This window comes from Colossoma macropomum, unplaced genomic scaffold (assembly GCF_904425465.1).
Source record: "Colossoma macropomum unplaced genomic scaffold, Colossoma_macropomum, whole genome shotgun sequence".
Lineage (NCBI taxonomy): Eukaryota > Metazoa > Chordata > Actinopteri > Characiformes > Serrasalmidae > Colossoma > Colossoma macropomum.
The window spans coordinates 30,061,344-30,087,831 of record NW_023494794.1 but is presented as its reverse complement, the minus strand read 5'-3'; the positions used below and the strand labels follow the sequence as shown (position 1 = coordinate 30,087,831).

Here is a 26,488-nt window from a genome sequence, read left to right as displayed (position 1 = left end):
GATCTCACTCAAGCCATTTTCAGTGTTTTGTTTATCAGTGTGAGTTTTCCTAAACATTTTTCTCTTTTCATACACACCTTCAAAACTATAAACTATTATTCGGACTGTTTTTTTGTTTTTTTTTGCGTATTTCTGGTTTGTAGTCAAACGAAATTCATCAATATTCCAGTTCATATTCATATCCAGTGGTGAGGTGGAGTCTAGCTGAGTATGATGTGCTTTAAAGGGAAATGAGTGTAATGCACACTCTTAAAGAGATGGTTCTTCAAGAAAGTGGATCTATATAGAACCATTAACACTCAGAGAACCATCTACATGCTTAAAGGGTTCTCTGCATGGTAAAATGGTTCTTCAGATTGACGGAGAATGTGTTGTATATGGAGCCAAGTAGCACCAAAAAGGATTCTGCTATTGCTTTGGTGCTGTACAGAACCATTTTCAAAAAGGTTCTAAACAGAACCATATACAACACATTCTCCATCAATCTAAAGAACCATTTTCCATGCAAAGAACCATTTAAGCATGCAAGTGGTTCTTTGCGTGTTCATTGTTCCATATAGAGGCACTGTCTTTAATAAAGAACCCTTAAAGAACCTTCTTTTTAAGAGTGTATAATTAGAGGATTATTAATGCGATAAAAGCTTTCATTTCCATAAAAACTCATCCAGAGGAGAAAATCACTTCTCCAGAATATTTATCTAATTATGTAATACAGTAAAAGAACATTGGGCCTCGTTCACCAACCAGTCTAAAGAAGAAGCTTAATCTTAAAACCCACTTACGCAGTTCTGACGAAGACTCTGACTCTCCAACGTTCTCTTATGTGGGTTTGTTCTTAGGTAAGAACAGAATCAACACACTCAAGAGAACAGAGGTGAGAACAGTTCTGCACTTTAAGAACACGTCATGAATCTGACGGAGACTTTTTCTTAGGATCTTTCTCAAGAACTCACTTAAGAACAGACTTAGGAAGATACTGGTGAATGAGGCCCAGTGTTCTTTTCTTAAATTATTTAACCCCTTAAAATCTCAGTCTTATTACACACTAAGGCTTATTATTCAGTAACTACAGGGACTATTCTTAGATATAATATATAATATATAATACATATAATAAAACTTTGGGTCCTGGTTATTTAAGGGGTTAAACTGTAATGTAAATATTGTTTTTCAAATCATTATTATATCCCATTCTCAATGCAGTGACGATGCAAACAGCATTGCAAAACAAAACTGCTTTATTTTGATGCAAAAATACAGACAGCACCGAAACAGAAACTTTACCTGAATTGTTTCTGTGCACTGAATTTACAGTTTCTCCTGAAATTCTTAAATAGTAATCTCCAATAAATTACAGTGTTCTGTAAACTAGTTTACCTGTAAACATTGCAGGCTCCCTGACCGATGTCCAAAATAGCAGCTCTTAAAAACATTTATATCTTACATTATATATTATATGCACCTTATATTTTTATAAATAATAATAAATCCAGGTTTCTTTCTGGTTAGGGTTAGGGGGAAAGTTTCTCAGAAGTGCCCAAATCATTCACACTGGTGCAGCACGAAACCTTGCATGCAACTGTTTGACAGTTTTATTCACTATTTATTTTTATTTACTGCTTTATTAATTATTAATTATTGCTGTCATGCATTACTTCCATTTCACTTGGAGTTGAGGGCAGTGGGGTGTTCTAAAGCTGAATGTCAGTGTTTAACCCTCTGAGGTCCACAAACTCGCCCATGTGTCAGATTCTCTATTATTATATCTGTGTCTGTATCTTTGTGATGATCCAGCTCAGAAATCCAGTTCAGACACTTCCTGAATCTGTAGAGTCGCCCTTTCCATTCCATCTTATCACGAGATCATACGAGACTCACATCCGGAGTTATGAGCCTATGAAGAGGGGCTGAGATACACGTCATCTGCCTCTCACCGTGTGGAGCTGGTGGATTGGTGTGTCCGTCTACATTCTGTGTGAAACTGACCAATGGACACTCAGGAAATCACTAAGGACTGACCATCACGCCGGAAACCCTTCATTCTTCATTCAGTCCACATCGGAGACTCATGTGAAACGGCGTGCAGAGAGTTTACAGCTGCTGAAGCTGCTGCAGCGGTTTTGGAAAGTAGTGATGAAGATAACGGAGCATTTAGATATGAAACATATGAGGATCATGATATATGAAGAGCCTTTAAAGGACAGTTTATCGAGAGAATGAGCTCAGACCCCCCAGAGGGGTAAAAAGTCCCTACATGCAAGTTTTCATGCTTCTTCACCACAGTGAATGATTCAGTTGCTGATCTGGACTCTTGTTCTGTTTTCACTCCTCATCTGACCCAAACACTGAACTCTGAAACTAAATCACTGGCCTGTCCTTTTATATCATCAGTAAACAACGTGAGTCTGATCCCAGAACAGCTGATGTTACAGCCGCTGTCACTGCGCCTCGAGCTCGGCCCACTCACTGTAACCTCCGGCATAGTGACGAGCTCTAAAAGAGAGACAGAGAGAGAGAGATACTCACTTAGTGGGGCTTAACTGACCTAAAAGGTATCAATTAACATTTAGTGATTATTAAACCTGTCACAATTATTACATAATGGCCACAACGATTTTCCACAGCTGTTACATTTCACAGCAGTGCAGCAGCACAACACCAACACAGAGAGCTCATATCACCCCGTTCACACACCGCACTGACCGCCTGGGTCTTTTAGAGAGAGTTTAAAGCTCTGCTGCTGGCTTTTAAAGCTCTACACTGTAAAAAATTAGGTCAGCTCAACTTAAAATGATACAGTAACTGATTTCATGTTCACACAACTCAAACTTCTTAGTTGAGCCTAAAATTCTCTCAGCTACTGTTTCCACATCTGCATCTCAGTTAGATAAACAAAACTGAACTTGTGTTTTTTACTCAGTTTCCCCACTAGCTGGCGCTCCTTCTATCACACAGTCAAGTCTGGCATATTTTCCTCTTGGGCTTCCAGATATGGATAGCTGTGGTATTGCTGGGATTCAAACTCATGATCTCCTGATGTTGGGATGAATTATTAGATAGATGCACTACATGAAACTGTGCTCTGCTTTAAAGTTAAAATATTTTCTCCAGTGTTTTAAACATGTGTAGACACAAAATCTGAGCTGCTTCATGTGTTCCTGAGTGGTGCAGTGGACGAAGCTGTCACCCCAACAGGGGGTTGTGAGTTTGAGCCCCAGTGATGCCACAGCCATATGTAAGTGAGTACCCAAGAGGAAAAATGAGTCCTGTCAGGTGGGGAAGTTAAGTATAAAAAACAAGTTAATTTTATTACCAAACTGAGATACAGAACCAAAAAATTAAGAGAGCTTTTGACTCAACTAAGAAGTTTGAGCTGTGTGAACTCTAAGAAAAGCCATGGTATCAGTTGAACACTCAAAGAACCCTTTGCCTGATTAAAGGGTTAATTGCATCATGAAATGGTTCTTCAGATTGATTGAGAATGTGCTGTAGATGGCTCTAAATAGAACCTTTTTGAAAAGGGTTCTATATAGCACCAAAAGGGTTCTTCTGTTGTTACAATGCCAGGCTTGTCACAATAGAAGAACCCTTTTTGGTGCTATATAGAACCGCATACAACACATTCTCCATCAAACTGATGCAAAGAACTCTTTAATCATGCAAAGGGTTCTTTGAGTGTTCAAAGTTCTATATAGAACCATTTTCTTTTGTAAAGAACCCTTGAAGTACCATAATTTTTAAGGGTGCAGGCTTATACTGTACTCAAGGCACATCATGAAAACAGAAGACAGTCATAATGATTTGATTGCACACGTTGTGTACCTGCTGTAGCCCAGACCCTGAACAATCTCCAGTGCAGTGAGACTGCGGCGCCCCCTCTGGCAGTACAGGATAAAGTGTGGGTCATCTTTCCCCGGCATGGAGACTCCGTACAGCTCTCTGAACTGATCCGGGGGCAGCGTGAAGGCCTGCTCCAGCTCTGACACTGCACACATTACACACAGTCTCAGGCCCGAAACACACACAACGCAAGTACACAAAGAAAAACACTACAGTACAGCCTCCACACGGGGGAGCTAGTTCAACACACTGAGTGTGTTTACTTAATAATCTGATAACTGCAGAAAATCAGATTTTGTCAGTAATCCAATCAATACGTTTACATGCTCTTGGGCAATCAGATAATGGGGAAACTCTGGGTCTACATGAGTCAGACAGTAATCAGATTTCTGCTTTACAACCAGCCAATAAACACACAGAAGAAGACGTGACGTAAACGTAATGTAAAATTAAAACTTCACGAGCGGCTTTTTTAAACTTTACATGAAAAATATGAACATACATCATCTAGAAGATGAAAAAAAATTGGTCATCATTGAAGTGTTTTGCTGTGTCTCGCGGCAACACTGCTTGTTTATTTCTGGTACCGCCAACTGTCCTCACGCACACGCAGACTGAGAAACCCGAAAGAAATCAGAGTAAGAGTTTACAACACTGAGAAATCTGATTACTGAATTTCTTACTCACATTTCTAGATCGGAGCATGGTGTTTACGTGACCATTTGAATAATCGGATAACTGCAGAAATCTGATTATGATCGGATTATTGAGAGCATGTAAACACACTCATTGTTACAGCTGAGACCCTGAGAGAACTACATATAATATCCCCCCATAATCACAACAGGACATTTTACTGATATATTCATTTTGTTAGTGTGTGTGTGTGAGTGTGTGTGTGTGTGTGTGTGTGTGTGTGTGAGTGTGTGTGTGTGTTACTCACAGGGAGTGTTAGTAGCTCCTGCAATCGCTCCTTCTTCAAACTCATCTGGCTCACGAACGTCAAACAGCTGCACGTTTCCAGACTCCAACATCTGTTTCAGCTGCTCATACGATACTACAGTGTCTGAAACACACACAAGTACAGAGGAATGTGAGGAATATGAGCTGATTCACGTTTAACACACACACACACACACACACACACACACACACACACACACACACACACAGACGTATAGCACTGTAGTCAGAGACCCCGTCATTTATTTAATCTCCATTCAAAAGAGCCATTTAGTACAAGGCACTGATTTTCAGTAGGCATTTCTGAGGAGATGAGATCTGATATAATGAAATGAAGGACTCTGCAAACCATGACTACAACCATCAGACAACATGGTGGAGGATCTGAGCAGGTTTTGGCATGTAGAACAACATCTGGAGTTCTTAATGGACACTGATACTGAATAATTCATAACAGATACTGAATAATTCAGAACAGATACTGAATAATTCATAAAACATATTGAACAATTCATAGTATTTACTGAATAATTCTGTATTTGGAAACTAACCTATAAGAACACCTCATTTTATTGGAATGAATAAATTGGAAACCAACTAATTTACATATTTTCTCTTGTTCAGCCTGCAGCAGTTTAGCCCCGCCCACTCACACTGAAGTTATAAGGAGTCATCAAGTCACAAAACAGGGCAGCTAATCAGAACAGAACTTATTCACATATATCAGTCTTACAGGTGCAGTAATAGAAACAGTCTGTTTAAATGTAAATGATACAGAGAGGTTTAAAATGATCATAAATTATGAATTATGACAGATTAAGCATGTTTCTTGTGAAACTGTAGCACTTTTAGATGAATAGTTATCATTTTTTCTCTCAGGAACACGTAGGAGCGAATGAATATATTTATTCATACTCTGAGGAGAAGATCAAACTTGTTCTCAGAACAATGCACTGACCACCCCAGAGTCCAGAAAATTACTTCAGAAAATGACCAACCAACTACTTAGACTGAACTTTGGAGGTGTGTCTGCAGATTCTTTGATAGACAGACTTTAATGTTATAAAAACCTGATATTATATTTAGTTGTTGAGGCTTCTGTGTGATTTTGGTGTGTTTTCTGCTGTTTTTCCCGACACTGAAAAATGAAAAACTTGTACTTTATGACTGTTTTGACTGGAAATTAAACAAATGAAGGGGGTCTCTGACTTTTGCACAGTGCTGAACACACATACACTACTGTGTGACACTTGTAACCGCAGAGCGTGAAAGACGTGACACAGCTTTCACAACACTGAGGTCACACCCATCCCACCGGTCACACTCACACACAGGTCATACAGGATGCAGCAGTCATACACTGGGATCTATTTGCTTTTATTTATTTATGAATTTCTAATTAATAGAGCTGGCATCTCGTCACTCTTACTTTTCCTGATTCCAATACTGATTCCATAAAAACTTATAAATTATTAAATAATAATAACTACTAATATTTAAAATGATGTTTTTAACTGAAGCACATAAAGGGAAATTACACCTATTTCAAAATCAATTAAACAGTTAAGATGTAAACAGAGCGGTTCAGAGCGGTTCAGAGTGTTTTGGTGTGAAACGCTCTGTTCTAGATAAACTTACCGAGTCAGAACTGTTCACAGTGGTGGTGATAGGAACCAGACGTCCACCTCTAAAAGCTCCCTCACAGAAAGTTCCTACATGAAATGGTTATGAATTCACTGCCTGATGACTGAGACACTGTTTTATGATAGTTTAGAGAACTTAAACTCCATTCATGGTGGAGGGATACATGCAGGGCGCTGTGAGGCAAAATAGTCCCCAAAGAAAACTTATTATTTCAGATTTTCCACTATTTTCCATCATCAACATTCCATATAAACTCAGAAGACTCGTGTAGGTTCACTGGTGGTTCTGGATAGTAAATAAAATGTCTATATTTGTGTTGTAGTCATGGCGACCCCTGGTTCCCATCACCACCACTGTAAAGACATCTGAACCATTTCACACCAAACCTCTCTGACTTCCCCTTTAAGATCTCGTCTCTGATGCTGAAACTCTCTCTACAGGAAGACACAGCTAACATTACATCACACACTGTGAGTGAGTGATACTGTGGGATAGAGCTGTTAAAACAGGGGTGCCCAAACTTTTCACCTTGGTAAGGGGGCAAAGTACAGTGGGCCGAGGGCCGAAAAGATCAAACATTATACTAATAAAGAAGATTGAAAAATGCATTTTATAAAATTGCACTGTAGTTTGTTACTAAAATACTTCACAAATAAAGTTTTAAAAATAAAATAACATTCATATCACAATAACAATGATATGGTATTGTCCATAGTATACAGTATATAAAGTCCCTGTTTTCTCATTGGGTGAGGGGAGTTAGGGTTGCTTTCTGGCAACCAACTTTGGCCCGTGGGCTGCACTATTTCTGCTGATATCAGCTCCACACCAGCTATACCAATACACCTTCTCTAATCATTAACATGACGTTTAATAATACAACGGACACTGTATTATTAATATATAATTACACCAGTGCATTAATGACATTAAAAACAGCTTAATATTATTTACAATTATTATCAATATCTTAATATAAACATAGTTTACTATTGTCAATCACATAAACTACAGTGTTTAATCTTTAAAGCCTCTATTTTAACCTCGTGAAGGGCTTTAATGAGCTTCCTTGGTTGCACTGGAGACGACAAAACCACCAAAATGTGCAGAAACAGCTGAAAATTCGAAGTTTTAGAGAGGTCTAAACAATCAACAGGCACTACTTGCCAAGATATAATGTTTCCAGTGTAGTCGACCAGCTTGGTTGTACGGTTCGTCTCTAATAATGAACACAGTGTTTAGGCCTACTATTAAAAACAACACTGTATTATTAACATATAATTAAACCAGAACATTAATAATAACACTTATTATACTGTAACAGCTCACCATTATGGTTGATTGACCTTCACTTTCAGTGCGAAGACAAATTCACTGGATAATTTTTGTCTATAAAGCGATTATTGGTCAGCATCCGTCATATTTGTCTGCATTCATATCAACAAACAAGTCTTGATAGTTCTGATAGTTTGGTCTGAATATGGTGAGGCAGCTTTAGTTACAGATCAGCGTGGAATGATCCGCAAAATTGGAAAAAAAAATTGGAGCAGCTTATTTCAAAGAGTGATTTAAAGATAACGGTTAAAGAGCTGAATCATTCTATTTGCTCTTATTTTTAATTTGGTTTCGACTCTGATTTGATGTTGGTTTGCTGGTGTTTCTTTGTTGATTGTTTTGTGTGCTGCCTTCTTAGTCAGGGCTCACTTGTAAAAGAGATTTTAATGTTAATGTGACTACCCTGGTTAAATAAAGGCAAAATAAAATAAAAAATGAAAAAATAGAAATATGTATAGAGATATATATAGAAATATAATGGCAATTATTATTCATATGCATACATCATAATCTAATCACACTTTACTGTAGTTATTAACATACATTACAGTGTTTTCAACCTTGAAAACCTCTAATTTAAGCTGGTTTAATGAGCTGATTGGTTCTAACAGATGTGCTGAAATAAGACAAAAACACTAAAACGTTTTAAAAGGGTTAAAACTCTGAGTTTAAGAGGGTTTTAAACCTAAAACAGACACTATATCTGTTCTACTGACCTCACTCTGCCTGAAAACCCTTATTAGTTTAATTAGACATATAGAGTTTAATACGTGTCTCTATGAGGGAGAGATTTCCTGACTCGCTGGCTCCACCTGCTGTTTCCTGTGTGAATGACTCACAGCAGATACGTGCAGACCCACATGTGTTTGGGAAGTAGAGACTCTGCTGCTGAAACTAAACCACATTCGCTCTGTTCTGAATAAGCGCAGGGCAGAGTGAAGCGTCTGGGAGATGTAGAGGAGGAAATATTCATAAAGACAGAGTTTATGACCGTTTAAAACTTCATAAGGATGGAATATATGGGCACACTTACCTGAGCCGACGGGCTCCTTGTAAGGGTTTTGTTTACACGAGCTGTCGAGATCATCTGGACAGAGTCCTTCAGCCCAGCTCCCCAAACTCAGCAGCAGCACCAGGTGCACAGCGGTGTGGGACAGCATCGTTGGTCCGGTCAGTCTTCTCCTCTTAAAGCGCGGTTTAATTCACTGTAAGTTCACTTTTACAGCTAAACAGACGCTGCTTCTCCTGTGTCGCCTCTGAGGTGAGTCAGCCTGCTGAACCTCTCCGTATCGATCCTGTTCGCGGTCTCAGGTCATTCATAAGTGACCGACAGCACACTTATCAGCAAACCGGGGTGGGCGGGGCTTACGTGTGGTGCATTATCATTGGCTGAGAGGCAAAACGACACAAGCACAGTCACTTCAGCCTCAGCAACGTCAACAAAATAGAGGAGAAAACGCACCACGGGAAATATTTAGTCATTAATTTCTCAGAACAGGTTTTTTTCCCCGATAGATTAAAGTTAGAAAATAGAAACTGCCCATAAGATGAGGTCAGGCTCATTAAAAGTGGTCAGTTTTCCACTTTTGTTTTGTCCTAAGTTATAAGGTTTCAAACTTTTGGATCATATTACAGGTGGAAAGACTTATAAGGAGATATTGTGCAAAGATTTGGCAGACAGACATTTAAAAATCAAATAGGATTGGAGTTTTTATAATGATTCATAGTTATAATGCATCCTGCCTGATCAGGTTTCACTGTCCAGTCTCACAATGATCAATAGTTTTCACTGTTCATCTCTAATAATGAACATAATGTTTTATTAATAATAACAATAGCAGTTTACTATATTATTGTCATTCATATTGAACAGTTACAGTAAGACAGTCTTGTTTTGTGAAAGTAATAATATTATTATTATTATTATTATTATTATTAATAATAATAATAATGATACATCCCTGCTGAAATGCTTGTTAAACTGTAAGATTAGATGGTCATACTGGTCACGCAGTTTGACTAGCTTGGTCTTTCTCCCAAAACAATGGCAGATAATTCTACTTGTTTCCAGCATATTTAAAAAAATAAGCAAACTTTTCTGCCAATGTGGATCATTTTGCTTAATAACATGACAACAAACAAGTAGGAATATGTCAAATAACCATAATATTCCCACAGCCGTCTCAAAACTAAAATACTAGACATACAGATTTAAGATGTCCATAGTATATATTATATAATATGCCTGTTTTCTCATTGGGTGAGGGGGATTAGGTTTACTTTCTGGCAACCAACTTTGGCCGTGTCTGCTGACATCAGCTCCACACCCAGCTATACCAACATACCTTCTCTAATGATTAACACGACATTTACTATTACAATGAATGCTGTAATATTAATATATAATTACAGTAATTACATTAATCACAGTAGAAACATCTTCATATTACTGGCAATTATTATTAATATCTTATAATATCATAATATTAACACAGTTTACTATTGTCATTAACATAACTACAGTGTTTTCAGTCTTTAAAGCCTCTATTTCAGCTCATGAAAGGGCTTTAATGAGCTGATGGGCTCTATCAGATGCAAAAAACCACTAAAATGTGCAGAAACAGCTGGAAACTCTGAGTTTAATGAGAGTCGTAAACCTGTAACAGACACTACCTCAATACCTCATATTTCCAGTGTATTTGACTAGTCTGGTCATACTGGTCATGTAGGCTGCACTATTTCTGCGGATATTGTTCCCAAACCCTCCACATCAACACGCCATCTCTAATAATCAACACAGTGTTTAGGCCTAATATTAAAAACAACACTGTTTTGTTAGTATATAATCATACCAGTGCATTAATAATAACAGATATTATAATGAAACAGCTTACTGTTAATGACATTCATTTTTAATAATCATATCATAATATAATCACACTTTACTGCAGTTATTAACATACATTAAAGTGTTTTCAATCTTTAAAACCTGTGTTTAAGCTCGTTTAATGAGCTGATGGGCTGTCAGATCAGACAAAAACACCAAAACATGCAGAAAAGGCTAAAAACGTTTAAGAGAGTTTTAAAGAGTTTAAAGAGTTTAATACGTGTCTCTGTGAGGGAGAGATTTCCTGAATCACTGGCTCCACCTGCTGTTTCCTGTGTGAATGACTCACAACAGATACGTGCAGACCCACATGTGTCTGGGAAGTGAAGACTCTGCTGATGCAACTATATATATATATATATATATATATATATATATATATATATATATATGTACATATATACATATACACATATATACTGTACATATATATGTACAGTATACATATATATATAGGGTTACAATTTATTTAGATTTTAAAATAAAACAATAAGTTATTTTAACAATTACACATTCCTGAGCCTCAGTTTAGCAATATTGGTTTATAAATCAATGATCTAGAATTCCAGGCACCACAGAAGAGCTCGTCCCCACAGTCGTGTGTGAAGGCTGAGGCCATATTTTGAGGTAAAAACATGTTTTTCTGCAATTGTAACTGCAATAATCTATACATGACTATGAAATATGTGATTTAAATGACATAAAGAAAACAAAAGCCAAATAAATATTATAAAATATATAATCAAAGTTGTTCCACTGGTGTTATGACCTATGAAGAAAAGCTCATGGTGAGTCCACTGTGTCTATCAGTTATCAGAGATTTTCTCATTTAGCTCATGATTTCATATGAAGCTTTTAGCTGAAGTCACTGGTGTGACCGACTTTATTCTGAGGTAATTGTGAAAAAATAGAATACAAATGGATTAAATTACATATTTATTGCAATTCTTTGAGTGTTCATGGCTCTTTACTAAACCCTTAAGTATGTGATATGTATGTATATATATATATATATATATGTGTATATATGTATGTATGTATGTATGGACACCTGACATCTTTTCTTCGCTGAAGTTCATCCTTGTAATCAGTGTCTGAGCTGCTGAGTGTTTATGTTGGTTGAACCTTGGCTGAAACACAGCCAGTGTGTTTGGTGATGTGACTGGTGTGGTGGAATTGTGGTGGAACCAGAGCTGGTTTATGAGGAGCCTGGCCACTTCCTATGTCTCCCGTTATATCAAAAACAGGACTGCTAAACGCCAGAGGGCGCCTGCGAGCAAGTCCTCAATGAAAGGGGGGAAATAGAGATGAGGTAACGTATTTCCTGACCTGCTGTCCTGGACTGTCCTTTCATTTTAGACAGTAGAAATAGAGTTTCACTAAAAAAGCAAAGAAATCTCACCTGTATGTTTCCTTTACTACAGCAAACAGGTTTTGGGCAGCAGGACGCTAACATTACTGTACTGAGTGCTGATTGGTTAACATTACTGCTACTGAGAGCTGATTGGTTAGCATTACTGCTACTGAGAGCTGATTGGTTAACATCACTGCTACCGAGAGCTGATTGGTTAACATTACTGCTACTGAGAGCTGATTGGTTAACATTACTGCTACTGAGAGCTGATTGGTTAGCATTACTGCTACTGAGAGCTGATTGGTTAACATTACTGCTACTGAGAGCTGATTGGTTAGCATTACTGCTACTGAGTGCTGATTGGTTAACATCACTGCTACCGAGAGCTGATTGGTTAACATTACTGCTCCTGAGAGCTGATTGCTTAGCATTACTGCTACTGAGAGCTGATTGGTCAACATTACTGCTACTGAGAGCTGATTGGTTAGCATTACTGCTACTGAGCGCTGATTGGTTAGCATTACTGCTACTCAGCGCTGATTGGTTAGCATTACTGCTACTGAGCGCTGATTGGTTATCATTACTGCTACCGAGCGCTGATTGGTTAGCATTACTGCTACCGAGCGCTGATTGGTTATCATTACTGCTACTGAGTGCTGATTGGTTAGCATTACTGCTACTGAGAGCTGATTGGTTAGCATTACAGCTACTGAGCGCTGATTGGTTAGCATTACTGCTACCGAGCGCTGATTGGTTATCATTACTGCTACCGAGTGCTGATTGGTTAGCATTACTGCTACTGAGAGCTGATTGGTTAGCATTACTGCTACCGAGCACTGATTGGTTAGCAGTACAGCTGCTGAGTGCTGATTGGTTAGCATTACAGCTACTGAGTGCTGATTGGTTAGCATTACTGCTACTGAGAGCTGATTGGTTAGCATTACTGCTACCGAGCGCTGATTGGTTAGCAGTACAGCTGCTGAGTGCTGATTGGTTAGCATTACAGCTACTGAGTGCTGATTGGTTAGCATTACTGCTACTGAGTGCTGATTGGTTAGCATTACTGCTACCGAGCGCTGATTGGTTAGCAGTACAGCTGCTGAGTGCTGATTGGTTAGCATTACAGCTACTGAGTGCTGATTGGTTAGCATTACTGCTACCGAGCGCTGATTGGTTATCATTACTGCTACTGAGCGCTGATTGGTTAGCATTACAGCTACTGAGCGCTGATTGGTTAGCATTACTGCTACTGAGCGCTGATTGGTTATCATTACTGCTACTGAGTGCTGATTGGTTAACATTACTGCTACTGAGTGCTGATTGGTTAACATTACTGCTACCGAGCGCTGATTGGTTGGCGAGCTGAGCAGCATTAGCTGAATGAAGCAGTTTGCGCTCATGAATGTGAATGAGGTGTTATGAAGTCCTATAGCTGTAATTTTTAATATAATTTTTTATCTCTTCATTATTGGACATTATTGGACCATTCCTGGAACGCCAAGTGTTGCTTCCTGCCCCCTTGGATAAACAAGAGCTCAACAACAAAACATAGACTCTAAAAAACAGCCTCAAGCAGATGAGCACTAATACTTAAGCAGATCTCATAAAGCATTAAGTTATACCTGTAGAACATTAGGTGTAATTTCTCACACGCCCACCAGGTGGCACTGCTGAGGCGGCCACTCCTCAGAATGTACCACTATATAGCTAAGTAGGAGAGGAGCAGAGAGACTGTAAAGCTCTACATTAGAAATAAGCATTTCAGAGAGTTTACAGTCGACTCTTTTGTTGTGAGTTCAGTTCTGCTTTAGGCCTGATTTGCTAAAATGTGTCTGTGTGTGTTTTTACTGTAATTAAACCCTCCTAACACTGGAGAATCCCCTTTTTGGGAGAACCTGAGCCAGTTTTCATGCTAATGAGATGATTCAGGTCTGTAGAAATGGGGAAGTGGAGCTGCAGCTGGAGGGTATTTAAGGTGGAGCTGTGAGGGCACATGTAGTTGTAGGCATAGTTGTCGGTAGTAGCTGTAGTCGACCATCATGGCCCAAGTTGTTGGAGGAACCGGATCGGTGCAGATTGCCTCCCCTGAGATCCAGAAGATCTGTGATGAGGTGAATCAGTGAAGATCTGCTTTTCATTCATTCAGACTCTGTTTTGTCTTTTGAATATAACTATATTAATTATTCTAACTTATCTTTATGTTTATGTAATTTTAATTAACTCTCCAGTAAAAGTATTGAAAAAATAACTACATTCTCAAAAAAGATGGTTCTTCAAGGGTTCTTTACTAAAGAAAATATATAAAATATACATTCTATATAGAACCATGAACGCTAAGAGGACACTTTGCATGCTTTCGTGTTCTTTGCGTGGTGAAATTGATGTAGGATGTGTTGTATGTGTGTAAATTTCTATAGAAAACCTTTTTGAAAAGGGTTCTACATAGCACCAAAAAGGGTTCTGCTGTAGTTACTATAGTTACAGTGCCAAGCTTGCCACAATAGAAGAGCCCTTTCTGGTGCTATGTAGAACCCTTTTCTAAAAGGTTTTATATAGAAATATCTACAGCACGTTCTCCATTCCACCATGCAGAGAACGCTTTGATCATGCAGAGGGTTCCGTGAGTGTTCATGGTTCTACATAGTACCGTTTCCTTCACTAAAGAACCCTTGAAGAACCGGCTTTTTAAGTGTGTAGGTCAGCCTTTTCTCTCATTAGGTTCCCTTATACAGTGCAGTCTGGCTGGTGTTCTAATCAATAGACTCATATACACTCACTGAGAACTTTATTTCATGATGCAAAGAACCATTTAATCATGCAAAGGGTTCTTTGAGTGTTCATGGTTCTACATAGTACCGTTTCCTTCACTAAAGAACCCTTGAAGAACCATCTTTTTTAAGAGTACAAGTTCCTTTCCAAAAACAAAGTAGCGACAGTGATATACATCATTTTAGATATTCTGAATTCTAGACGTTATAAATAAATTTAAAAAATTAAACTGTTGATATTTAATATTTACAATTTTCAACATGTTATGATTTTAACATGCCAAACATCATTCATTCAGAGTTTATATGACCTTTTTAAAAACTTGTGCATATATAGATTTGGAAAATGGTAATGAAAACATGAGAGTTTTGGCAAATAAAACAACACAAACATTATAAGTGAACCTCAAATGCAGGGAGAACAGTCTGTACTTGATTTATAAAAATTCTATCTATAACTCAGTGTGTGAGATGTAGTCAGAGAGATTCAGAGAGGTTTGGTGTGAAATGGTTCAGATGTCTTTACAGTGGTGGTGATAGGAACCAGGGGTCGCCATGACTACAACACAGATATAGACATTTCATTTACTATCCAGAACCACCAGTGAACCTACACGAGTCTTCTGAGTTTATATGGAATGTTCATGATGGAAAATAGTGGAAAATCTGAAATAATACGTTTTCTTTGGGGACTATTTTGCCTCACAGCGCCCTGCATGTATCCCTCCACCATGAATGGAGTTTAAGTTCTCTAAACTATCATAAAACAGTGTCTCAGTCATCAGGCAGTGAATTCATAACCATTTCATGTAGGAACTTTCTGTGAGGGAGCTTTTAGAGGTGGACGTCTGGTTCCTATCACCACCACTGTGAACAGTTCTGATGATCTAGAACGAAAAATTTTGGTGGAATTCCCCTTCAACACAACGAAGGCAGACAGGTTGCTGACTTAAGTAGACGGTGCTGTTCAAGCTCAGTTCTCACACTGTACTGATCACTCTGCCTCCTCCTTCAGGGTTCTAGATGAACTATTGTAAGTCTGTCAGCTCGTCTTAAGCAGGTCCATGCAGTTCAAATGTACAAACACTGCTGGAATGCTGCTGATCCGGGCGTGTCGGGTCGTTCCGAGTGTGTTGGGCGTGTTCCTTATTTCACCACCTTTGCATACACTGCCCACCCAAACACTCTCACTGCACACTTTTCAAAGCTTTTAAATATATAAACGAGCAGAGACTAGCATTGTTTATGTTACAGAACATGATTGAAAAACAGGAACAAAACCTCCATGTGAGGTGACTAATGCACTCCTGACTGACCACAGCAGATTTGCTTAAAAGGGAATTTTTCATCATAATCAGCATAAATTAATGGCTGAGATGTAAACATGATGAAGAACTTAAGAAATTAGAGAGCTTACAAATAATGAGTTTCTTGTTTTGTTCCTGTTTTTTGATCATGTTCTGTAAAATAAATTCTAATTTCAATCCCAATTTTAAACCTAAACTCAGTGAATAAAATCTACAAATGTTCCCACATTTTCATAGTTCTTTAGTTATTTACACCATAATAAAGTGGCTGCTGCTCCTTTTAAGGTTTCATGAAATTTTAAGAAAGGAATTCAGTCAGCAGTTTGTTTGTTACACTGTTAGAAATAAAGGTTCTGTGCAGGAACGTTCTTCACTCATCAAGGTAGAAACAGTGTAAATGTTCCCTCAAAGCTCCAACAGTGGTTTTAAGGTCTGATTGTGAACCTTAAATAAGTGTTTCCAGGTGAAAAGTTCGTATTTGTACATTTTCATAACCGAATGTTTTAAACAGAACAGTAAAATAAAAGCCTGGAGGCGAGACGGGGTGTGTGGAGTCAGTACAGCTTAGAACATATCATTTCAGTGGATTATGGTTCAGTTATGTTCCCTGACTGAAGGTACTGAGATGGAGCCTTGAGGGTTCCACCCCAGTGACAATAGGGGAACCGCCCCAGTGCCAGTCTAGTACCTTTATTTCTGAGAGTCTACAGTGTTTGTTTATTACAGACGTGTGTTACTGAACCTGTTTGGTTCTTTGGTACAGGTGAAGCCGCAGGTGGAGCAAAAGGCCGAGAAGAAGTTTGCAGTGTTTGTGGCTAAATCTTTCACCACTCAGGTTGTGGCAGGAACCAACTACTTCATCAAGGTGTGGCTTTAACTCTGACACTGTGTCCTTCAGACATTTCAGTCTCCACAGACTACAGTATTTACATTATTTAGGACTGTGAGTTTCTGTCTCTGTTTATTTTAAACTATCGGAATATAAAAATAACAGTTACAATATAAATATATAATTGCTGCTGCCATTAATATGAGTTACAAAAATGTTTAGCCCCTTAAAATCAGCAGCGGCCAAGTTTTTATTACTTTTAAGTCCCTCTGAAAATTACAAAACCTAAATGTGGTTTGTCAATTCATAGTCATTGAAAAATTCATAGTAGATACTGAATAATTCATAGTAGTTACTGAATAATTCATAGAAGATACTGAATAATTCTGTATTTAGAAACTAAGCTATAAAAACATCTAATTTTAAATGAAATAAATAAATCGGATACCAACTCATTTACCAATGTCTTTCTATTCAGCGTACAGCAGTTTAGCCCGGCCACTCACAATGAGGTCATAAAGGGTGATCAAGTCACAAAACAGGGCAGCCAATCAGAACAGAGCTCATTTACATATATCAGTCTTAAAGGCACAGTAAGAGAAACAGTCTGTTTAGCTGTAAATGATAAAGAAAGGTTTAATATGATCGTGTATGAATGAATTGTGACTGAGCACATTTTTGGTGAAGCTGTAGCACCTTTAGATGAACAGTGTGCTGTTTTGTTTCTCAGGTGGACGTAGGTGGGAATCAATACATTCACCTGAGGGTGTTCAGGTCTCTCCCACATGCTGGACACAAACTGCAGCTGCATGGAATCCAAACCGGGAAGAAACTCAACGATCCCATCGGCCACTTCTGACCAGTGTGCAAGTGGAACACACACTGTTAGTGTTAGCAGCTGTTAGTGATCTCGTCCTGCAGCAGCACTCCACTCTGACACACAGCCTCAGATCTGACAAACAGCCTCAGATCGGACACAGATTTTTAAAATGTATAATAACAATAACAGCTGAATTTTCTTACAAAGGAAAATAAAAAGATCTCTGAGCTGTAAGATGCTGGATTTTGTTTGTTTGTTTTTTTATGGTGGTGGATTTACAGTTAGTTCACATTTTTCATGTGAAAATGTTTCCTTGCAGTAAAGTTGATAACAGCCTGCAGATAAAGGATTTTAATAATTTACTGTGAAAAATTTCCTGAAAGGTTTCCATGCAGAGAAGCTGCCTTTAAAGCTGGCATTAACAGATATTCTGCGTTATTTGACCAGAAGTGGGCAGCATTAATTCCAGGTGTGATGGAGGTGCAGTGTGTCTCAGAGACGGTCATTCAAACCACTTTCAGAGGCCGTCAGAATCACTCATATGACCACTGGACATCAACGATAAATATGTAAATTTAATCAATTATTTACTTCATTTTTCATTTTTCTACCTTTGTGTAAAACTGACCGATCCTTAACTGACCCTTTAAAATGCTGGAAACCCATTTTTAAGAGTGTACATTGGGAAATTTTCCCTCGACCAGCACCCTCAAAAATCAATGTCTGGCCCTGATATTAATAACAGGTGTCATATCTGTTTTATAGAGTCTCAATAAGCCAGCCTGGATTATTGGTAACACTTTACCCTATATAAATGTTTATTAATGTGTATTACAATAGATGTCATCTGTCATAAAGGTTACTTTGATCAAAATTGGCAAATGTAACATTTATAACAAATAATGCCTATTGGAATAAGCATTTATAAACATTCATGAAGGGTTATATCTGTTATCATGATCAGCTTATGAGCTTATGTAGGTGTCATGTAGCCTTATGAACTGTACCCTACAGTAAAGTGTTACTGGATTATAATAGATAATGGCTCTCAGACCTATTAAAATGACATTAAGGCTTCAAAAGTATAGCTTGTTATAGCACAACAGCGCCTCCTTTAGTGAGGAACACTCAATACAGCACTGTCTCACCCACCAACATCATTATACAGACAATTATCAGCACAGTGTTTAAATCTTACACTCTCAAATGTGCTTTTAGGCCATTTTCAACCTCATGACTGAGTCACTGTTGGACTCAGAAAGCAGGATCAACCATTTAACTCATATTTTGGTGCATATTGACTAGAATGCTGGGTTCATTTTACCCATACTTGGTTTATTATCATCATAATGTTCCCTTCTACAGTAATTTGTGTAAAAATAGGATTTATATATAAATATATAAATATGCTCATTCCTAAATACATATAAGACGTAGTAAAACGAATCTAACATTTTTAATGTTATCTAACACTAAGTAGGCCAAACTGTTTTACTCATATTGTTAGCACCTGATCACAAGTGACTGTAACGGTGGCAGATGGAACCAGACGCTCACAGACAAGGCTAGTTTTAAGAGCTTTGTTAACAAAGGGGTGATCCAGAAACACAGTCAAGAACAAGGTAAGTTCAAATAACAAAGATCCAAAACAGAACAAAAGGACGAGGAAAAAAACAGAGTCAAAAACGGAAAACAGGTCATACACGGAAACAGACCTGCTAACATGGAGAAAGGCTCGGTACGCACAGCAAACGGTGACGATACTTCACAACGAACTGATACAAACAGAAAGGCTAAATACACAAGAGAACAGGTGGAGATGATAAGAAGTCCGGAGAGGATGACTGGTGATAGGTGAGGTGGATCTGGTTGAGTCCTGAGTCATATGATTAAGCAGGGGATGCTGGGAAATGCAGTTCGAGGCTGTAGTTCCAGCAGGGCTGGAGGAAGGCGTGACAGTGACCTGCATCCGTTTTAGAGAAGCAGATCATACATGCATTTCATCAGCCATTAAACAAAACAGTTAACTTGGAGTATAACGTGAGGTCAGTGAGAGACGTTATAAAGGAGGAGGAGACGGTTACTGGTTAAAATATGAGTGGGAAAGCTTCTAACGCTAAACATGGTGTCTGTTCGAGGAAAAAAGTCCCGCCCTTCAATAAAAAGAGAGATCTCTGCAAAGGCAGCAGCCAGAACAACCTGAAAACAGACATTTTCTGTGCATTAATGAGCCAAACGCTACAAACTATTTATGGTTTTATCAGGGATTTGAAATCTGTTCTTGAACAGTAGTTTCACCATCAGTTTGGAGTATTTTGGTCTCTCTCCATTCACAAAGATTCCCATGAGGACTTTGGTTCAGTTAACAGTGAGCTATGCTATGCCAAGCTATCACTTCACTGAAGCTTTGTTGTTATGTCATTACGAAAGCAGAAGACACTTTCTTCTACCACACCTTGTTTTTTTATTGAGATCTCAGTAAACAAACACAGACTCCATACAGCACAGTAAACTCGCACAGCGCTGTGATCCTTCTTCCCTACGATTTCACATTAATGCAATGGAAAATAAGAGTAGCATGGGAAAAAGTTGTTTGCAAACAGTTAAATGAGGATCTAATTTCAAACGACTTATATGGAAGGTTTTCATTCTAACCATAGTACTGAAACAGCACTGGGTCGCATTGTGAATGACCTCAAGCTCAGTGCTGATGCTCAAATTCCTTCTGTTCTGGTCTTATTGGATCTTAGTGCAGCTTTTGATACCGTTGATCACAAGACTCTAATCCACCATCTTGAATTCTGGATAGGACTCTCAGGCACAGTTTTAGTTTTTTTGATCATTCATCAAAAAACATTTTTGTGGAGTCCCACAGGGTTCAGTTTTAGGGCCTTAGCTTTTTTATTTGTACGTTACCTCTAAGTGATGTCTGTAACACACAAACACAAACACAAACACACACATCATCTCAACCGCTTATCCTTCTGGGTTGCGGTGGTCATTGGGCGGAAGGCAGGAAACACCCTGGACAGGTCGCCAGTCCATCGCAGGGCAGCCAGACAGACATACACATTTCTGTAACATAACATTTTTTCGTAGCTATGCTGATGACACAATTTCTTAAACTAAATAACGAAAAAATGAAATATTGATTGTTGGTACAGATTCTTTTCCTCATCTACTCTTCTGTACTGATCTGGATTTATGCTGTGCTCTCTTAGAAAATCAACAAGGCTTCTGTTATTGTTCAGGGCTGTTCAAATGTTTGCATATCTCTGTACATCATAAGATTTGAATGTGTTCAGAGCACAGCAGGCCTGAGGAAATGAGCCCCACAGTGCAAGACAGAGCTGTACTTATGAAAATATTTCTCTGCATGATATTATGAGCGCGGAGTCTGTTAGGTCCTGGAGTGCCGACGCTCTGAGGCGTTCACACGGATCTGACTGGAGCAGATGACGATGAGGAGCTGGTGGGTTTATTTACTGTATATACACTGCAGCTTTCACAGAGCACTTTACAGCTACTGAGTGTTTACAGGACAGACTGTACATCATCATCATCATAATGAGGGGCTAAATGAGTCGATATGGAGTGTTTTTGAATGTTTTACTGAGTCAAAGTAACAGCACTTTATAATGACCATTTATGACCAGGCTCATAAATATGGAGTTTTTAATCAACGTTTTAAAGGGTCCACAAACTAGACAATGTGTTAAACAGGTTTAATGGATTTTTTTATAATTATTCACAATAACAATATACAATCCCAATTCCAAAAAAGTTGGGATGCTGTGTAAAATGTAAATAAATGTAAATAAAAACAGAATGCAATGATTTGTAAATCTCATAGACCCGTATTTTATTTACAATAGAACACAGAACACATATCAGATGTTGAAAGTGAGATATTTTACCATTTCGTGAAAAACATTAACTCATTTAGAACTTGATGGCAGCAGTCTGTAAACGTCTGGGAAGTGAGGAGACCAGTTGCTGCAGTTTTGGGAGAGGAATGTTGTCCAACTCTTGTCTCATGTAGGATTCTAGCTGCTAAACAGTTCTGGGTCTTCTTTGGGTCTTCTTTGCCGGATTTTTCATTTCATCACCAAATGTTTTCTATTGGTGAAAGGTCTGGACTGCAGGCAGGTCAGTTCAGCACCCAGACTCTGCCTCTGTGAAGCCATGCTGTTGTGATGGATGCAGTATGTGGTTTATTGTTCTGCTGAAATATGAAGGCCTTCCCTGAAAGAGACGCTGTCTGGATGGCAGCATATGTTGTTCTAAAACCTCCATATACTGTTCAGCATTGATAGAGCCTTTCCAGATGTGTAAGCTGCCCACTCCATAGGCACTAATGCAACTGTGCGCTGATAACAAGCTGGACAGTCCCTCTCCTTTTGAGTCCATAGGATACAGCGTTCATGGCTTCCAAAAAGAATTTCAGATTTTGATCCATTTGACCACAGAACAGTTTTCCATTTTAAATGAGCTTTGGCCCAGAGAAGACGGCAGTGTTTCTGGATAGTGTTGACATATGGCTTCTTCTTTGGCTTTGTGGATTGTACAGCGAACTGTGTTCACAGACAGTGATTTCTGGAAGTGTTCTTGATCCCTTGCAGTGATTTCCAGTACAGAATCATGTCTGTTTTCAATGCAGTGACACCTGAGAGCCCGAAGATCACGAGCATCCAATACTGACCATTGGCCTTGTCCCTTGCGTACAGGGATTTCTCCAGATGCTCTGAATCTTTTGATGATATTATGTACTGTCGATGGTCGGATTTCCAAAGTCTTTGCAATTTTATGATGAGGAGCATTTTTCCAAAATTGTTCCACAATTTTTAGACACCGTTATTTACAGGTTGGTGAACCTCTGCCCATCTTTGCTTCTGAGAGACTCTGCCTCTCTAAAATGTTCTTTTTATACTCAGTAATGTGAGTTAGTTACAAATTGCTCCTCCAGCTGTTTTTTATTAGTACCACTTACTTTTCCAGCCTTTTGTTGCCCCTGTCCAACTTTTTACAGATGCGTTGCTGCCATGAAGTTCTAACTGAGTCACTGTTTTTCATGAAATGGTAAAATGTCTCACTTTCAACATCTGATATGTGTTCTATGTTCTATTGTGGATAAAATATGGGTCTATGAGATTTGCAAATCATTGCATAATGTTTTTGTTTACATTTTACACAGCGTCCCAACTTCTTGGGAATTGGGGTTATAAAAAAATACAGAAATACAGAAAAATAAAATCCTATCTGACCACATGGTGACTCGACTCCCCAGCCTGCTAGCTTCTAGCGTATACAGCATAAGAGAAAATGAATAAAATGATGAATACAGCAAAATACAGTCTAGCTCACCAGAATAGCAGCCACAGAACACAGTTTCACTCATAATGTGGTCTAGAAAAGCTTCATATAACACCAGTTTCTTTAAAGATGAGTATATGAACCTGTGGTTTAGCTGGATGTCTGGTCATGAGCTTTTACAGACACTCAGATATCAAAATCAATCTGAATGCACATCCCTAAAGTACAGCTTTGTTTATAACACCTTATCAGCTCATTTTAATGTGATTAATTTGTTCAATCTCATTTGTGTGAGAGTATCATGCCCTGGTGCCGGAGGGCGAGAGGCGATCATTTAAGGTGGATCTAGCTGTGTGGAGGTTGTAGTTGATGTGCTGGTAGCTGTAAGTGAGAAATGTCCACAATCGCTATGAGGCCGCAGGCTGCCACCGCCGAGATCCAGTCTTACTGTGAGATGGTAACGTTTCCCTCCTTTATGTTCTTTTGGGCATGTATGTGTGTGGGTATTTAGCTCTTTGTGGGGACCTTGAATGATAAAAAAACCAGCATTTGGTGCTTGTTGGGGACATTATCCTTACTGCTAGATAAACTGTGGCAGCTCAGTGTCTTTCTGCTACTGCATCCACAACTTCTTGTCCAACAGAAAACAGTGTGTCCACATTTTGGGCCTGTTGGCAGACCTGGTTATTTAAACAGTTAATTTGCTCTATAGTTTGTGTGAAGTTGCTGTCATTCATTTGCTCATACGCTCGTCTGAGCAGCTTGTTATTGCAAGTCATCCATCCTGCTGACTATTTTGAAGTCCTTTAGAGTTTGGAGCATAAACTTTGTTTGGAGCTTAAACTTTGAACGGTATAAACTTTCACTATGATGCGACACACATGCAGAATGGACTTAAACTTTCCGATAGGGAATGTAATCAGATGCAGGCGTTTACACGGATATTATTCTTCTATAAATAATTCTAACGGATTATTTACAGGTTTACCCACCTCGATCAATCGGATAGAGACTGTATTCCTATTGGCTTCAATCAGGCGAGTCTATCCCAACTGAGGTGTTTACATGGACGTATTCTATTCTGATTGAGCTATTAGTCAGATTATTAATGAATTATCAGTAATATTGAGTCTATCTACTGGGAGGAAGTAACATGACTGGTGTCAAAACGCATGAAAAACTGTGGAAAAACTGTGATTTCAAAGGAGCCTCCTTACATCCCTATGCCTTCATTCTGATTGGATTGTTGAGTGTATGTAAACACACTCAGTGAAAGAAGAGCAGAACTGTAATATCTGCAGAGTTTAAATACAATCATGATTCTATTAACTAAATGTAGAAATTCTCTGAGGGCCTAAAGCCCCGAGTGTTCCCCTCTGGAGAGGCAGGGGTTGTTGTGTGTTTCTGACCTGTGTGCTTTTTCATTAAAGCTGAAGCCGAAAGCGGAGGCAAAGGCCGAGAGAACCTTTGGGGTCTACGTCGCCAAAACGTTCATCACTAAAGTTTGGGAAGGAACCACCTACCTGGTTAAGGTGATGTTTTATGCTTTGTCTTCATAAACCAGAAAATCTAGAAAGCAGATCTCAGCTTTTTTAGTTAAAGACAAACAGACTCAACTAGATTTTTATGTATTCAGATTGATTGATTGATTTGGGATGCCGGCTCGTTGGGATGCAGGTTTGAGCGCTAAATAGAGTCAAATGAATTGTAAAACGGAAATACACCAAAACACCAAAGCCATCACATTTCACAGTTTCTACAACAAGGTCACCAGATTCCTGAACTTAGGTTTCCATGATTGGTGGTCAGTATATCCAAATATCCGATATCTTTATCTGTGATTAAAAAAAGGGTGTGGGGGGGGGGGCAGTACCAGTTGTATTTTGTCTCTGGTAACTGTTGTACTGTAATAAACTCTGGTGAAGCCCGACTGATAAAACTGCGTACTGACTAAGTAACTTTGTATACTGTGTCAGAAAATCATACAGTGGCTACCATAGTGAGTGAAGCTGGTCAAATATGGAACACCCAGTAATGGTCAGCATGCATGGAAATAAATTACAATGGTCTTAAAAAACATTTTCTATTTCTTGCTTTCCCCTTTTAGAGATTTGTTGTTGGTCGTATTTTAGAAATATAGCTGGTGATGTCAAGCGGCTCAGTCAGGGATGAGGCAGAGACATGTTTACAACAAATAATTCAGTGGTTGTATGAGCCCATAATTCAAATTCATATTAAATATTTTGGCAGTAAAATGAGACCCCTGTCTATAGAAAAAGCCCTGTATCTGTAGCCCAATATCCAGACCCTAAACTCACCCCTGGGCAGCTCCAGTTCTGGACAGACAGAGACGCTATCAGCATACGCCATATGTCAGATATGGAGGCTGAAAAAGTGACGCAGTTTAAAATGATGCTCTGTTTGTATCTCATAGTAGCTAAACTCTAGTAGACTGTCTGTCTGTACCAATCAGAGTCCACCAATCACCTGATCATTCAGTGCCGTCACTCCACCCCTGCTTTAACCCCTGGGTCACCTCGAGTCCTGAAAATATGTTTGTGGTGATGCTGTGGACTCACTGGACACTTGTGAGCTTCTGGTGGAGTTTTACACAGCAGTGTTCTCTAAAACTAGGCAAGTGAGCGGTAGAAGTGGTCAGTAGATAGCAGCAGCAGCAGCGCCCTCTGCTGGCCAAAACAAGACATCTGCCCATCTGCTCTGCTCCAGGTCTTTCTAGGACTTTCTGGTGTGTTTTATAATTCACAGAAAAAATAGGGACAGTCCCAGCCAGGGACTTCCAAAAACAGAGGCTGTCCCTGGAAGACAGGGACATCTGATCACCCTGTTCTACAAGGACAATCAGCACATGACGGCTTTGTTTACTGTCTTTCCTCTCTGTTTCTCTCTCAGGTGCATGTAGGTGGAGAAGAATACGTTCATCTGAATGTGTTTAAGAACCCCTTTACTTCTCCACAGAAACTAGGACTGCTGTCCATCCAAACTGGAAAGAAGCTGAATGATCCACTTCAGTTCTGAGATACGGGACGTCGTGTCCAGCTCTATCAGCTGCTGCACCCAAACATGCTCTGCTTTCAAATCAATCTGTAAATAATAATACTTGTCTTTAAAGGCAAAGGAAAATAAAAAACTTGTAAAATTCTGCTTTTCCTCTCTTTCTGAAGGAATATCACAGGTTATGTTCACATTTCCCTTTGGCAGTGTTTCTCAGCCCTGGTCCTGGAGGCTCACCGCCCGGCATGTTTTAGTGCTTTTCCTGCTTGAAGACAGCCACTCTAACCTAATATTGAATTGATAATGAGCTGATTGGTTGGATCAGGTGTGTTGGAAGCAGAGAAAAGGCGGTGAGCCGCCAGGACCAGGTTTGAGAAACACTGCTCTTTGACTGTGTTCAGACTGCCAGCCCAAAT

At 39.0% G+C, this 26,488-nt stretch overlaps 3 protein-coding genes across 4 annotated transcripts; 2 read left to right on the top strand and 1 right to left on the bottom strand.

Annotated features, from left to right (window-relative positions):
* Nucleotides 1–2,076: 2,076 nt before the first annotated feature.
* LOC118814952 (thiosulfate:glutathione sulfurtransferase) lies at nt 2,077–9,115 on the bottom strand. Its single transcript, XM_036580864.1, has 4 exons — nt 8,816–9,115; nt 4,784–4,906; nt 3,823–3,985; nt 2,077–2,493 (listed from the first exon to the last, which is right to left on the bottom strand). The coding sequence occupies exons 1-4, from the start codon at nt 8,940–8,942 to the stop codon at nt 2,439–2,441; spliced, it is 468 nt and encodes a 155-aa protein (XP_036436757.1). The 5' UTR covers nt 8,943–9,115; the 3' UTR covers nt 2,077–2,438.
* A 4,875-nt stretch (nt 9,116–13,990) lies between these two features.
* Nucleotides 13,991–17,981, top strand: LOC118814958 (cystatin-B-like). Its single transcript, XM_036580870.1, has 3 exons — nt 13,991–14,134; nt 16,862–16,963; nt 17,658–17,981. Exons 1-3 carry the CDS (start codon nt 14,063–14,065, stop codon nt 17,784–17,786), a joined length of 303 nt encoding a protein of 100 aa, XP_036436763.1. The 5' UTR covers nt 13,991–14,062; the 3' UTR covers nt 17,787–17,981.
* A 5,403-nt stretch (nt 17,982–23,384) lies between these two features.
* LOC118814960 (cystatin-B-like) lies at nt 23,385–26,222 on the top strand. Of its 2 annotated transcripts, none has more exons than XM_036580873.1 (3): nt 23,385–23,517; nt 24,491–24,592; nt 26,037–26,222. In XM_036580873.1, the coding sequence occupies exons 1-3, from the start codon at nt 23,455–23,457 to the stop codon at nt 26,094–26,096; spliced, it is 225 nt and encodes a 74-aa protein (XP_036436766.1). In that variant the 5' UTR covers nt 23,385–23,454; the 3' UTR covers nt 26,097–26,222. The 2 variants fall into 2 exon arrangements, with proteins under 2 accessions (XP_036436766.1, XP_036436765.1); XM_036580872.1 differs by having other exon boundaries at nt 25,971–26,222.
* The last annotated feature ends 266 nt before the right edge of the window (nt 26,223–26,488 follow it).

Excerpts from the sequence above, each read along its gene's own strand:
- LOC118814952 (XM_036580864.1), bottom strand. The coding sequence starts at position 8,942 with ATGCTGTCCCACACCGCTGTGCACCTGGTGCTGCTGCTGAGTTTGGGG. Across the intron at positions 4,907-8,815 it reads CAAGGAGCCCGTCGGCTCAG|ACACTGTAGTATCGTATGAG; the intron begins GTAAGTGTGCCC and ends TGTGTGTTTCAG. Across the intron at positions 3,986-4,783 it reads AGGAGCTACTAACACTCCCT|TGTCAGAGCTGGAGCAGGCC; the intron begins GTGAGTAACACA and ends TAATGTGTGCAG.
- LOC118814958 (XM_036580870.1), top strand. The coding sequence starts at position 14,063 with ATGGCCCAAGTTGTTGGAGGAACCGGATCGGTGCAGATTGCCTCCCCT. Across the intron at positions 14,135-16,861 it reads TCCAGAAGATCTGTGATGAG|GTGAAGCCGCAGGTGGAGCA; the intron begins GTGAATCAGTGA and ends TCTTTGGTACAG. Across the intron at positions 16,964-17,657 it reads GAACCAACTACTTCATCAAG|GTGGACGTAGGTGGGAATCA; the intron begins GTGTGGCTTTAA and ends TTTGTTTCTCAG.
- LOC118814960 (XM_036580872.1), top strand. The coding sequence starts at position 23,455 with ATGTCCACAATCGCTATGAGGCCGCAGGCTGCCACCGCCGAGATCCAG. Across the intron at positions 23,518-24,490 it reads TCCAGTCTTACTGTGAGATG|CTGAAGCCGAAAGCGGAGGC; the intron begins GTAACGTTTCCC and ends TTTTCATTAAAG. Across the intron at positions 24,593-25,970 it reads GAACCACCTACCTGGTTAAG|GTGCATGTAGGTGGAGAAGA; the intron begins GTGATGTTTTAT and ends TTTCTCTCTCAG.